We start from the raw sequence: 13,615 nt of genomic DNA, 5'->3' as shown, positions 1-13,615 counted from the left end.
AAGTTCAAGATGGAATTTCTGTATCGATTTATGTTTCAATGTAACAGGTTAAAGGTTAACTTTTTATCTCCAGATGTAATGAGTTTAATGTAGTTATTAATGTTCAAATTTAAAAAGTTTTAAGGGGTTTGGAAGTATTTAAAACTATATATTATACATTGTATTTTTACCAAAAGATAAAGTACAATATTACAGAGTGTGATGCCTTTTTTGGGTGTTTTTGTTGTGAGTTTTTTCTCACTTTGGAAGCAGAAATTATAACGGAAACAGAAGAAGGAGAAATGGATAGAACAAATATCAACTTCAATACTCTTTAATAGCTTAAATAAGGGAGGCTTATGTGAGTGTTTAGAGTCACTATATGTAAATAATGATTACTTTATTGATCATTAAGCAAGTGATGAACCTAATTGAAACCCTCTGGATCTTAATTTTCCTCCTCCAGCAGCTGCAGAAACATTTGGAATGGAGCATTCTGAGGAAGATGAGGACGAAGCTGTTCATACGCAGAGACCAAAACCTTCATTGGCAGCATTTTAATGAAAGAAAATAATGCACCTCAGTTTGGGACAGACTGAGCAGTTTAAGGACGTCCCTTTGGGCATTTACACTTTACACATATAAAACAAACAAATCAATAATCAGCTGATGCGTCGATAATAAAATACTGATTAGCTGCTGTCGGCAAGAAAGACAAGTTCTGAGGCAGCGTCTGATCTGCAGGCGAGTTCTGACTCAGGAAACAGATGCACACGCGTGTGGCACATGTGTGAGAGTCCAGGGGAGTCCCCACTTGCTCCTGTCCGTCCTGCAGGTCAGGATTTTAGAAAATATCGGGAGCAAAGAGACGATACAAGAAGTTAGAAAAATAAGATTCTGGATAATCTGCAATCCTTTGCAAACCTTTTCCCGATCCTCCTGGAGGCCACACGGCACCCCCTGCTGACCTACAGTCAGTCTATGCATTAACTACGACGTGAAGACCCCTCTGCAGCTGTTCTGGGGTCTGTTGTCTCTGCAGTGTCCGTTAGAACAGGCGTCCTGCTGCTGGACGGGTCGAGACCCAGAGTCCGCCTGGCTGGAGACTCGGTGCTGTGTGTCGAAGCCCAGGATGGAGCTGATGGAGTGAGGCAAGTCCTGCAGAGGAGGGGCGGATCAGAATCAGAACCGGGCCCTAGTTAAATCAACACCAGGAGATTTAAACTGGACCATCTGAGTCTCCCACATCTGTCTCAATTAGGGATGCTAAGAATTAATCTAGTCTTTTTCAAAGTGGGGCCTCAGAAAGTTAGAAGGAAGATTAGAAAAAAAATAGAATAAAAAAACTTAATCTAATGCATTTTCAAATCATACATTTTAAGTCTTTTTAATATAAAATATTCTGTAACATAATTATAAGACACTTGTTAAAATAAGTTATTGAAATGTTATATTCTACGCTAATCTTTCTGATCAGCTGCCAGTTAAATTTAACAAGCTGTGTTGCTCCTCAAGCTAACTTAACTAGTGCAAAAAGAAATGTAAGAGATTAATAAAGTCGCAATATATAACGTTTTCCATGGCATTCAAAGGTTTGGGAATCTCCTAGTTAATTGTCAATATATTGGTCAATTGTTTTAAACATTAGTTCCAATCGATTAACTAATAACGTCCCCATAGACTTTCTTTCAGTGTTGCAGTTTAGCCACCTTCCATAAGAGGGCGCCGCTGAGCGAAGCCAGTTACAAAAACAAAGGTGACAGAGTTATCCCAGAAACGGAAACGCTCCAGATGAAAAATTCACTTAGTGCGATTCTATTTTGAAATATAAACTCTCGACAAGCTTCTCAAGTCCCACATTGTTTTTTCTTTTTTAAATCTAACATATTATGAAAAGCTATCTTCATACTAGAGAAAACTCAAGTTTTCAAGAAAATTGTTGTTTATCAATTAATTGTTAATAGACAGACGAGCTCAAAGAAGTCTAGATTAATCAATCATCAATAACTTGTGTCGTCTCAGTACAGAACTGATATTTAGTAGTAACAGTCTCAGCAAACAAGCAGAGCTCCCTGGGAGTCACGTTGCCATGGTGACCAGGTTCATACAGAGGCGATGAAAACTTAACACCCACCTTGCAGCTGCGGATCTGAAGGTAGATGCCCTCGGCTTTCTGCAGGATCTCCTCGATGTTGAGCTTCATGGAGAGCTCGTTGATGTGCTGCAACAGAAGAAACCCGATCGATAGACTCCATTGATCTGATCGTTCGTCACTAGAACATGATCCAGCTAATCGGCTGAAGCTAATCGGCCGAAGCTAATCGGCTCTGCGTTACCTTCAGGATCTCGTTGAAGCCGTAGTTCTCCTCCATGATCTTCTGCTTCTCAGAGTCCAGGATGGCACAGCAGACCAGCAGGTGGAAGTTCTGACAAGGCAGCTCAGTCCACATGACCTGAGGATGAACGGATATGATGTGACGTCATCAGGAACCAGAACCAGATACAGGAAGCAGAACCAGGGACTGGCTCTTACTTGACAAATACTGTATCTTTAACAAAGCCAAAAGAAGTACATTACAATTTTACATGATATTCAACTGTATTACTGCTAAAGCTACAGCTGGAATGATGGCATGTTAGGGCCATCGCAAATAGAAACAAAAAAGTAAATTTCTGCCAAAAATCTCAGCGATATTTTAGAAAAAACAAGGAAATTTCTCATTTTGAAAGGTGAAATACATTTTATTTTACACAAAAAGGTACAGAAGTCACTGCCATAGTGACACAGATCGTATTTTGGGGGGCTGAAATAATTTAAATTGGGCTGATCAGACTGCAGTGAAAAAGTTGCATTTGGGTCTCATTTGGCTGCTGTGTGAACGTAGCAGAAATGATGTTATTGGTTCTGAAATCTGCAGTAAACCAGCTGGAAGAACCCTCAACGGATCCGATTTTTGGACTGACCTCCCAAAGCCGCAGGACATCGCTGAAGATCAGCTCCCTCTTGAAGCGGATCAGCAGCCAGCGGAAGCAGAAGTACAGATATCCGGACTCCTGGGACTCTGAAACACACAGAGACACATCAGAGACAAGGATCCAACACGGGGCCGTGGCAGGAATGCATCCCGACCCGATCCGATTGCTCCGTACCGAGGTAGTTCCAGAATGCCAGGTCCAGCAGCCTGAGCAACGTGCTGAGCTGGATCAGCTGCGTCTTCATGCCCTGCATCTGCTCCTCAAAGTTCTGGTGCTGCAACAAAAACAAACCCAACATGTCAAATTTTAATAGACCATCAATGGATGGTTCTGGTTCTGGTTGGTTTCTCACCATCTGGTCCATGAAGGAGACGAAACACCAGAACGCATCGACCTCGTTCTCCATGACGAACAGGATCGGCGACAGCAGGTCGCTCATCCCCTGAACGTAACCTGGAGAAACATGGCGGGTCGGTCAAAATCCCGGAGGGAGAAACTGAACCCGGTCGGTTCTGAAGACCCAGAGCAATTAGAACTGCTGTTCAGGATGCTGTATGCTTCACGTAACGTCCAAACAAAGTGTAATTTTATAACACTGATCTCCGAAGTAGCAGCTTGGAAACTGCAGCTCTGAGGAGCTGTGCGCCTAAAAGGCGGAGCTAGGTCCACCCAGTTGTTTTGGACAGCTGAATGGTTGCCATGGAAATTAAAGGATTTCTCAGACATGCATGGAAGAATCAAAGCAACGCTACAGGTATGTTTATGATGCGGGAAAAACATTATAACATGACGTAAAGCTCAGAAAAGCTGATTGTACATGATACTGCCCCTTTAAAGATGATTATCATCATATTTTTTTAATCACTAATAAGCCTCAATCATCTTCCTGCCAACTTTTAATAAGCTACGTGAACCCAGGAGAACCAGTGAGTGGCATGAAGCTCTCACCCAGGTCGAAGTCGTACATGCAGTAGGTCATCAGGATGTCGTGCAGCAGGGTCAGGCCCGGGTTGTTCAGACCTTCGTAGAAGCGGTTCGTTCGGTCTGTTCGGTTCACGTCTTTCTCTGCAGCAGAAAGAAAACAAACATAGAGCTGTAACACTAGGATCAACGCTTGACCTCCATCTGGTTTCACACTGCATTTCTGTTCCCATCTCCATCAGAGGAGGAGAATCAAAAAGCTCCAACTGTTTCTAGTCTCCAAGATGGTGGAACCGGACGGATCAGCTTGAAGAAAGGTGACATCAGCGTCTGCAATTCAACACAACTATATGAAGGTGAAAAGGGCAGGATCAAATCTTCAGCTGAACATTTGGTCATAACTTAGAGAATCAGTGTCCAAAGTGCCGCCTGGGGGCCATTTGTGGCCCTTGAAGTGATTTTGTGTGGCTCCCAAATGCAATTGGTGCAGATTGAGACTTTTTTAAAATTTGCAATCAGGTGCAACAAAAGTATTTACCTTTTTATGACAAAGCTTTTATAATGATTAGAGCCACGTTTATTCCAAAACCTTTACTGAAAGCCGACTTTGATTCATCCAAATCAGCTTTAATCCATCCATCCATCCATTTTCTGTTCACCCTTCGTCCCTAATGGGGTCGGGCGAGAGGCGGGGTTCACCCTGGACAGGTTGCCAGTCTGTCACAGGGCAACACAGAGACATACAGGACAAACAACCATGCACACACACACTCACACCTAGGGAGTTGCCATGGGATCACCTAGGGAGAATTTAGAGAGACCAGTTAACCTGACAGTCATGTTTTTGGACTGTGGGAGGAAGCCGGAGAACCCGCAGAGAACCCACCATGCACAGGGAGAACATGCAAACTCCATGCAGAAAGACCCCGGGCCGGGAATCGAACCCAGGACCTTCTTGCTGCAAGGCAACAGCTCTACCCACTGCGCCAACCCTTCAGCTTTAATCCAATTTATTAAATTTAATTTAGCAAGTGTTTTGAAATAAATTACCCTGTTCTTCAAACTGAGATTAAATTTGTTTTGCTGAGCCAAAAACATTTTTAAAACTTGATTCTTTTATTTTATAACAGCAAATATGCAAGATCATTTTTAAAGTTTTAGATCTATAATGAATAACATCTCTTTCGCTTACAAAAATAAAAAAAATATTTTATTTGTTCCAGTTTAGTCGAATTTCTTTTCCCTTGACGTGGAAATAATGCTTTTAAGCCACTTAAAAAGTTTGGATACCAAGCAGTAAGATCTCTGGCGCCCCCCTCAGGTCGGAAACCAGCAGATTTATAGATTCCCACATGCGGCCTTATGGTGGCACATTACATTTATGACGATTTAAGTGATGAAGACTGCAGAGTCCTCCTCTTCCTCACCAATCAGGCTCTTGTAGTCTCTCAGTCTGGAGTTTCTCCTCTCCTGCTCCTCACTGATGGATTTCCACTGCAGCTTCATCCGGAAGTATTCATCTCTGGGAAACACAAACATTCACCCTCAGACTCATCAGCATAACTAATTACACTGGATGACAGTTTTCAAATTATACATTTATAATGGCATAATAATAATGCAAACAACTAAACTTTAATTTTGTAATGAACTCTTAACGCTGGAACTGGAAATATTTTAAATATTAAACCAAAGTCAAATAAAATGGAAATAAAAACTACTTACAACCAAAACTATAAATAAAATGGTTTGGGATGTCCGTAAACAAAATTTCCCTTAAAAAATATTAAACATCTGAATGATCAAGTTCACTTTAAGTTATGATGTAATTACAGGATTAGTCACCGTTACTATGGAAACCACACAATATCCCATAGGTCACCTGCTTATATTAGACATGAATGAACCTTTTGGACCTAAACTGACAGCCAGGCAGACGGTCAAGAGTGGACCTTAATTCATTTTGTGAAAACATAAAGAAGAGCACTTTGAAGTCTTTTGGCTCTCAGACTAAAGTACAGCGATTATTTTACACCGATTACACTCTTTAAAAATATTTTTTGTGATTTGTGATACTTTTACTCCATCACATCTGCTGTTTAAAATACCTTATATCACATAATATTCCTGTGCTCTGAAGCAAGGATCGCCCAAGCAAGAGCCGCCACTGGGTACGATGTGAATGAAGCTTTGGTTAAGAAATACATTGGTAATGGTCAGGGTTATCAAAATTAATAAAATTAATGGAAATCAATAAGATATCCCAATATGGGTAGAAATACAAATTTGGGTGTGTCTCCAATATTTCCACTTGTTATTTTTATTATTGTAACAGTTTTAAACCTTTCAGAAATGGTTGATCCAATCAGAGCTGATCGGATCAACCAATCATCTCGTGTGTCTGTGCGTGCGTATATGTGTGTGTGTGTGTGTGTGTCGTACGTTTTTGCTTTCTGCAGAGACTTCCTCTCCTCCAACGTGCTCGTCCAAGGATAATACCCCAACAGGAACTTCCAGGCTTCCCTCCTCACGGCGTGACACAGACCCTGCAGGTAAATACACACACACAGCATCCGGTCAGTAAGGTCACACGGTCAGTAAGGTCACACGGTCAGTAAGGTCACATGGTCTGGTCACATGACTCTCTGGGAACTCTTTCACTTTCAGAATCTGTTTCAATTTAATCCAAATTTAAATCACAGGTTTTATTAACAGAATGCAGTCAGTGGATTCATGTTTCTGTCTAAGCAGGGTGCATTGTGGGAAACGTAGTTCAGATGTTCCTGGACACACATCAAGCATAGAAATTCATTTCTAAACACTGAAATTCCTAATAAAAAGGTCAAAGGTTGTTTCTATGAGTCTATAGCAAAATATGATAACAACTTTGTTTAATTTTCAGCAAGGCTGAAACAATTATTGATTATTGATATAATCATCCAAAATGTGTGCGTGTGTTAACAGTTAACAAGAATTGTAAATCAAAAAAAGGCCTTTTGCTAAAAGGACAACACAATCAGAGCAGTAATTAAACCAAAAAAATACAAAGAAATATCTTATTTTTCTATCCAATTATTAATAGCTTGATCCAGAAATAACCAACTGACGAGTCTTACACTGTGTTGATGTTAAGTCGAGCAGAAAGGGTTAAACTTTTCACACGTGGATGTTAGAAATATTTTTTAGCTGCAGATTCATTCTTTGCTGCAAATGACCAAACATTCACTAAAGGAATGCTATAAAAGTTATTGCATTTTAGACAATATCATTTTTATTTTCTTAATTTAAAATTGAATGGAATTATTTTATTTGCATATTTTTATGTATTTTTAATGTTCTATAAAAAAGACAAGTGGTTAGAATCTGTCAATTTTTTAAAACCAGATTAATCAATAGAAGAAACAATTAATCGATAGGATAAGGAATTAATCAATAGGATAATAGAGCACTAAGACAATCCTTAATTGCAGCCATAATTTTCAGACAAAGCTGTTATCAGTCTGAACCCAGTTGAGGTGAAAATCAACATAATAAACCAATCGTCATGTTGTGGATGTAACGGAGACTTGCCCCCTTAAAAATCCTCTGCCTGAGCGCGGCCTGGTTCTCTATCCTGCCCTCGGGGTCCTGGTGTTTACTCCAGTCGTCTGCCGACACCGGCTCCGCCCGGCTCACCTGCGGCCTCGCCCCCAGGTCGATCTGTCACGTCAGAGGAGATGATGTCATCACTTTACAGGAGGAGATATCAGCTGATGAGCTGGAGGTCGGCTCCTCACCCTGGTGATGACCTCGAAGCCTGGCTCCTCCTGCTGGTTGATCTCCAGCCCTGGGATGACTTCCCCCAGCAGGTCGGCCACCTCCTCCGGGGGGCGCTGCTGCTGCTCCTCTGCCCCCCGCAGGGCGTCGTAAATGTAGTTGGTGACTTTGGAGAAGCTGCCCAGCGTCGTCACATAAGGGTCACGCTTAAACTTCTGCAGGAGGAAAGGTCAAGTCAGGGTTATCTGTAGAGCACATTTCATTAGCTTTTGTTATGGAAGCTAATCTTATTTCTTGTTTTAACCTAATGGGAACATTGATATAAAATATATAGATATTAATATGATATTTTAAAAAAGAGGGTTCCCAGGATTGAACCTTGTGGTTGCCCAGATGTGACTTATGTCCATTCCAATGAAAAGTTACATATTGACACAAAGAAATCCTTGTTCTTTGGGAAAGATTCAAACCAATCTCAAAATAATCCTACAAGATCAACAACAACCTGACAAGAGCAATCAATCACACCCTGTAGAAAAAATTAAAACGCTTGAAAAACATGACATCAAGGAACCATGACTGAAGAGGATTGTGTGTGTGTGTGTGTGTGTGTGTGTGTGTATTCTTACATGAACAAGTCCAAAGTTGTTGTCGTCCAGCAGGTTCTCAAAGGACTGGGACAGAGCTTTGTTTGGAGTGCTGACCAGCAGACGTGTTTCATCCTCAGGACACCTGAAACACACACAGACTCTCCGTCAGAGGTGTGTGTGTGTGTGTGTGTGTGTGTGTGGGTGTGTGTGGGTGTGTGTAAGAGTGCAGGCAGAGCATCACTCTGTCACAGATCTGAATCCAAACATCCGGCACCAATCCTGCCTTTCACTGAGCTGCAGATAAGAACTTTAATAAGCGTTATCAGCTGCAGAGAGTCTCCTGCTGTAATCTGACTTCATCTCCGCCTCGGAACGTTTCATCATCCCAGAAATTAACATATAAATGATGCGTTTCTCCAGACGTGCACACACTCCGTCTGTTTCTGAAAACCAGCAGGAAGCCTCCAAACTTCAGCCGGTCTGAATCAGGATCAGACAGATCGATTATCAGAAAGTAAAATCTGCACACAGGAAGGCAAAGAGGTTCTGCATAGAGATCCTTGTCAACTGGAAACTTTTCCAAGTGTTTCAATGTGTTTCACAACGTGTGTCAGACAGTCTGAATGGACCACATCAACCCAGGAAGGCCGGGTTGTGCCGGTGCCATATCAGAGTGATTCCTTTCCACTGTCACCATGTGTTTGCTGAGCACGAGGTATTGCTGCAAGTTAATGACTCTAAGAAATCCTAGTCCTTGTACACATGTAGCCAGGTCTTTATAAAAAGGAATATCTCTGCCACATAAGATCAGTTTCAGAAAAATGTTCAACCACATAAACAAACACAAATACCCCACTAAACATTGTTTTAAACATGCCAAACAAGGGGGCAGTGTAGCGCTAAGCTGAAGCCTGTCAGCCAATAATATTACTTTATTTATTTGTTTGTTTTAGCTACTTTGTACTTTCTATAATTTAATATAAAAATATCTTCACTCTGTGTAGAACAAGCCTCACTCCCCTTCGATCCCTGGACGGTTCTGTTGCTGTAAGAACCTGAACCCTGCAGCTACTCACTCTGTCAGCAGAGCGAACCTCCTCAGGCTGTCCAGAAACTCTCTGCTGCCGCCCTGGTGGAAGTGCAGCGCCGGGATGGAGCTGGAGGAGTCCTTCAGCTGTAGGATGAGAAAGGTCCAACCTTCCTCCTTCACTGTGATGGACTTGAGGTCGCTGATGTTCACAGAAAACGCCCAGCGGCTCCGTTCATGGCTGTGATTCAGAGAGCCTGACAGACGAGACGCGGGGCTTAGAAAACACACCGCAGAATGATTTATTTAAAGATACACACACAGATTTCACCTTAACTCTTTGAAAACCTGAAAACAAACTCAGTTCCTGTTTGCTTGAAAATATTTTGAAGCTTTGTTGTTTATTACGTTTTTTTTAATTATTATTCCATTGGAAAACTGAGATGATTTTATGACTCAGCAGCTTTTCTAATCTTTGGATGTAGAGGTGGGCACTTAATACTGATTTCTTAGGTAACTGCGTGGCTGTAACTGCAGGTCCAGCAATCACAGCACCAAACACAAATATTGTTTTTGGAAAACATTCTCATTTCAGTCAGGCTTCATCAAGACACCTCTTAGTTAAAAAAGTGATTTATATCACAAAACTGAACACATTAGCTGCATTTAATAAGATTTCTGAATTTACTGATGTTTATTGATGAAAAGGATTCTGCATATTTGCCGCTTTAAAAGAAAGGCATCAAATTTTCTTTGTCTTGAGTTAGAAAATTTGCTCTCAGCTATAAGGACGGTATTTGGGTCAATTTCTTTCCCATATTTAGCCGACGTATATTAAATAAAAGCTGACTTAGGTGCAACATCTTCTCAGTAACAATTTCTGGATAAACGTGGTCCTACTCATTATCAAAGCTTTCTTGTAAAAAGACAAACTACTTTGTGTCGTACGTAATATTTTGATTTGTAAGAAAATGATGTTGGTGATAATTTGACCCTGATTGCAAATATAGGTTTCCATCAGAACTTTTTATCTGCTGAACAAGATCAATTTGAATTATTCTCACACAAAATCAGTCTGATGCCCAAAAATGGCCCCTTGGCCGCACTTTGGAAACCCTGATTTAACATTATAAATTGAAATTTATTGAGGCAACAAAAAATCAAAATTTTTGCTCCAAATGTTTTTATGATTAATGCCCAGCCTTAAGTTCAGCTGCACTCTGTCGCCTTTCCTCCATCAGTCCGCTGACAGGAAGTCTCCGGACTCACGGTCTCCGTTGGTGTAGTTCTTCTTCTTGAAGGAGACGGCGTTCACCATGTCCCACTCAGTCTCGTAGCTCTGCTGTGTCTCCAGCAGCTGCCGGCACTGGGACTTCTCTCCGGGACACTGGGCCCACTCCACCACTGAGCTGGAGTCCTGAGGAGAAACACGACACACCTGAACGTCCCCTGAGATCACGGCGCTCTAAAGGTCGCTGAGGTCACAGATTGAGAAGGGACAAACCTGTCCAGCGCACAGCATGTTGGACGGGTCCACGCTGTCCTCCAGAGGGCGGTATTCCACCAGAATCTCTGCATCCTGCAAGTAGAAGAAGCAGCAGACTCATCAGCTGACTAGGGATCATTATTTGGATCCCCATTTGCCGTTTCCATAATAATAACCAAAATTCCTGGAGTCCACATCAGAAAAACCTGTTCCAAAAACAGCTACACACTTAACATTAGAAACACACCATATTAATTCATCAGTGCAGAATTATAACACTTCTTATAATAAAATAAAGTTATATTAGAAACATTTTCACAATTATAATGAAATAATAAAGCAGGGCTCTTTTAAAAGCTCTAGCATTTGTTACATTGATAACAGATAAAGAAAGTGGGTTCCAGGTTTCCATTCCTGTAAAAATAACAGTTATTGATTAAGTATCTAAAAGAAATATCACTTCTCTTAAACTCTGTAAAAATGATTGAGACAATGATTGCTGTGATAGTATGACCTGTTTGTGTTGTGCCCATTTCTGTTGAATTTCTGTGTGTCATAAGTTCTATCAAGCAGTTGGAATATACTTAAAACAGTTTGGACGACTGGCGGGTTTTTAAATAATATTTTTGTCCTCTTTTTGTAAGCTCACAATATAAGTTTCTGACTGCTTGTTGCTCAAGATACTTAGATAAGAAGATTGTCAGGTGTTTATATTTTAAAACAGAACAGCAGAAGTTTGCATGCCACAGGACTCCATTTGGCCCGTCCACTCCAGTCCATCATCTTTATCGCTGAATCAACTGGCTCCGCTTAAAGATGACCAGCGGCGCCCTCTGCTGGATGGCGGCCAAACTACAAAAATAAAATAAGTCTAAGCGGACGTTAATAGTTAATCGATTGGAACTCATTTGAATCCCTACAGCTGACCATCAGAAGTAAAAAGGTTTCATCTTTTTTTCCTGAGCAAACTAAAATTAAAGAAGGCAGAAGTTGTGACTAAAAACCAGACAGAAGCGTAAACGGAACTGAGATGTTTCTGTATGGAAAAAGACCAGGGGATTTTTTTTTAGTTTTACCTTCTCTATGATACGAAGAGATCCTGAAACCAGCAAATCTTGATCCGGGCTTCCTTCATCTGGACTCGGATGGAGGAAAATCCCTTCGTGTTCAAATATCACCTGCAGAGAGAAAAGTTCAGTTACTGAGAGACAGGACGTTCACCTGAAAACTCAGATCCAATCAGGAATCACAGAACCCAGATCAGATTTAAAAACCACGCAGATCCGTTTTCTACGGGGAAAAAACGGCGCAAACACTGATTTATGACATAAACCAGAGTTTTTCCTGACTTTAAAGTGGCATTTATGTCATTTTAACCGGGTGTAACAGACTGGCTGCTCTATCTGTTGTATTTCTATGAACTTTGCTAGCAGAACCGGGGGAGGGAACTTGGCCTGAAGCCGGGACAGCAGCTGTTTTTCTGGGCGTCAGTCTGAAGAACAACCCGTCGTCCCACCGAATCCTCCGTGTGTCCGACACCTGGAGAACCGGACAACTCCGGAGGAGAACCGGTTTGGAGTGCAGCTCAGACTGTTACGGTCTCTTTAACCGTCCTTCCCGGTGCTGCCTCCCCCTATTGCGGATACCTCGGCAGCTAACTCTGCAGTCAGATACCGGAGGTGAAGCCCGGAAACCCCCGCGCAGCTCGGCCCAATTCTAGATCAAACTCCGGTCTCGGAACAGCTCCTGAGACTCATGTTTTCCTACCTTTAACAGCTCCGCCATGTTGCTGCTCTACCGCCGACGAGAACTCATCACGTGACAAGCAGCTGCCAAAACAAAACTGACAGCTCAGCTTCCTGTGACGAAAACATGGAACTTCCGGTAAAAATAAAAAATAAATAAATAAAACGAAATAAGTTAAAGCAGAAATTTAAATAGAAGTGCATTACAATAAAAACACAACAAGATGCAATACATTTATTGAAATAGGCATAAAATGAAAAATAAAATATTTTTCAACCAGAGACGAACCAAGATTAATTGGGGCTCTAATTTGATTGGCGGCCCCATTTCCAATTTAGCCCACCATTAAAATATATTTTTCTTCAAAATAATATAATTTCAGTTGTAAACAGCTTGCTTGTTTGTTTAATATGTTTTCAGTAGATTTAAACTTCCTAGTGTGGTCAGAACAGGTGCAGCCTTAGAAAAAGCAAACATCAGAATGGCATAAAAATAAAATAAATAAAACAAATGCAATTATTTTGTTGGTGACTGAGGTTAGAAAATATTCTATAGACACAATTTATAAATACATTGAATAAAAACTTATTTTTTGGTATTTGCTTAAGCTTGATTCAAACTTTTGGTTATTAAAATAATATCTTCCAGCTACTATATGTAACATTGTCTTGCCATAAGTAAGTGATCAGATTTCACTCTAGTGTGCACTTTCTGTTTCACCTCACTGTAGGATGAATTACTTAAAACTGTCCCCAACAGCACTTTTTTTTTGTCCTGAACCAAAAATACTTTGGTTCTCTTCAATTGAAGAGATGGTTTAAAGATTTTCTCTCTCTTTCTGGTCATTCTCTGCATCCATAAAGTCTCTCTTTCAATTCCTTTGGGTTTTGGAGTCGAAGATCAGAAAAAATTTCAGATATACTTCATTAATTAAGTACAGTATTTCACTTATGAAGACAATATATATGAAATATATCTAAGATTTAAATTTTATCTTTATTTTTATTTGTAAACATAGCCTGTTTAGTGTTTTAAGATTTATCTATGTGGATGATTGACTGATGCTTAGTTGCTTATGGTATAGAAACTGACTTTTGAGGAGAGGGGTAGACTATACAAGATTTTTTTTTTCTT

General features: G+C 40.7%; 1 protein-coding gene across 2 annotated transcripts; it reads right to left on the bottom strand.

The window, feature by feature from the left end:
• Positions 1–521: 521 nt before the first annotated feature.
• Positions 522–12,609, bottom strand: tbc1d15 (TBC1 domain family, member 15). Of its 2 annotated transcripts, XR_006371422.1 has the most exons (18): positions 12,503–12,591; positions 11,812–11,913; positions 10,754–10,828; positions 10,519–10,666; positions 9,299–9,506; positions 8,262–8,364; positions 7,653–7,847; positions 7,447–7,575; positions 6,319–6,422; positions 5,304–5,398; positions 3,904–4,020; positions 3,308–3,408; positions 3,130–3,229; positions 2,944–3,041; positions 2,316–2,432; positions 2,114–2,200; positions 904–1,137; positions 522–808 (listed from the first exon to the last, which is right to left on the bottom strand). XR_006371422.1 is itself a non-coding variant. In XM_044125968.1 (17 exons), the coding sequence occupies exons 1-17, from the start codon at positions 12,518–12,520 to the stop codon at positions 970–972; spliced, it is 1,965 nt and encodes a 654-aa protein (XP_043981903.1). In that variant the 5' UTR covers positions 12,521–12,609; the 3' UTR covers positions 522–969. The 2 variants fall into 2 exon arrangements, 1 of the variants encoding a protein (XP_043981903.1); XM_044125968.1 differs by having other exon boundaries at positions 522–1,137; positions 12,503–12,609.
• Positions 12,610–13,615: the final 1,006 nt, after the last annotated feature.

The sequence above is a fragment of the Gambusia affinis genome, linkage group LG08 (assembly GCF_019740435.1).
Source record: "Gambusia affinis linkage group LG08, SWU_Gaff_1.0, whole genome shotgun sequence".
Taxonomy (NCBI): domain Eukaryota; kingdom Metazoa; phylum Chordata; class Actinopteri; order Cyprinodontiformes; family Poeciliidae; genus Gambusia; species Gambusia affinis.
The sequence above is the reverse complement of the archived record's forward strand: the minus strand, read 5'-3'. Positions and strand labels throughout refer to the sequence as shown.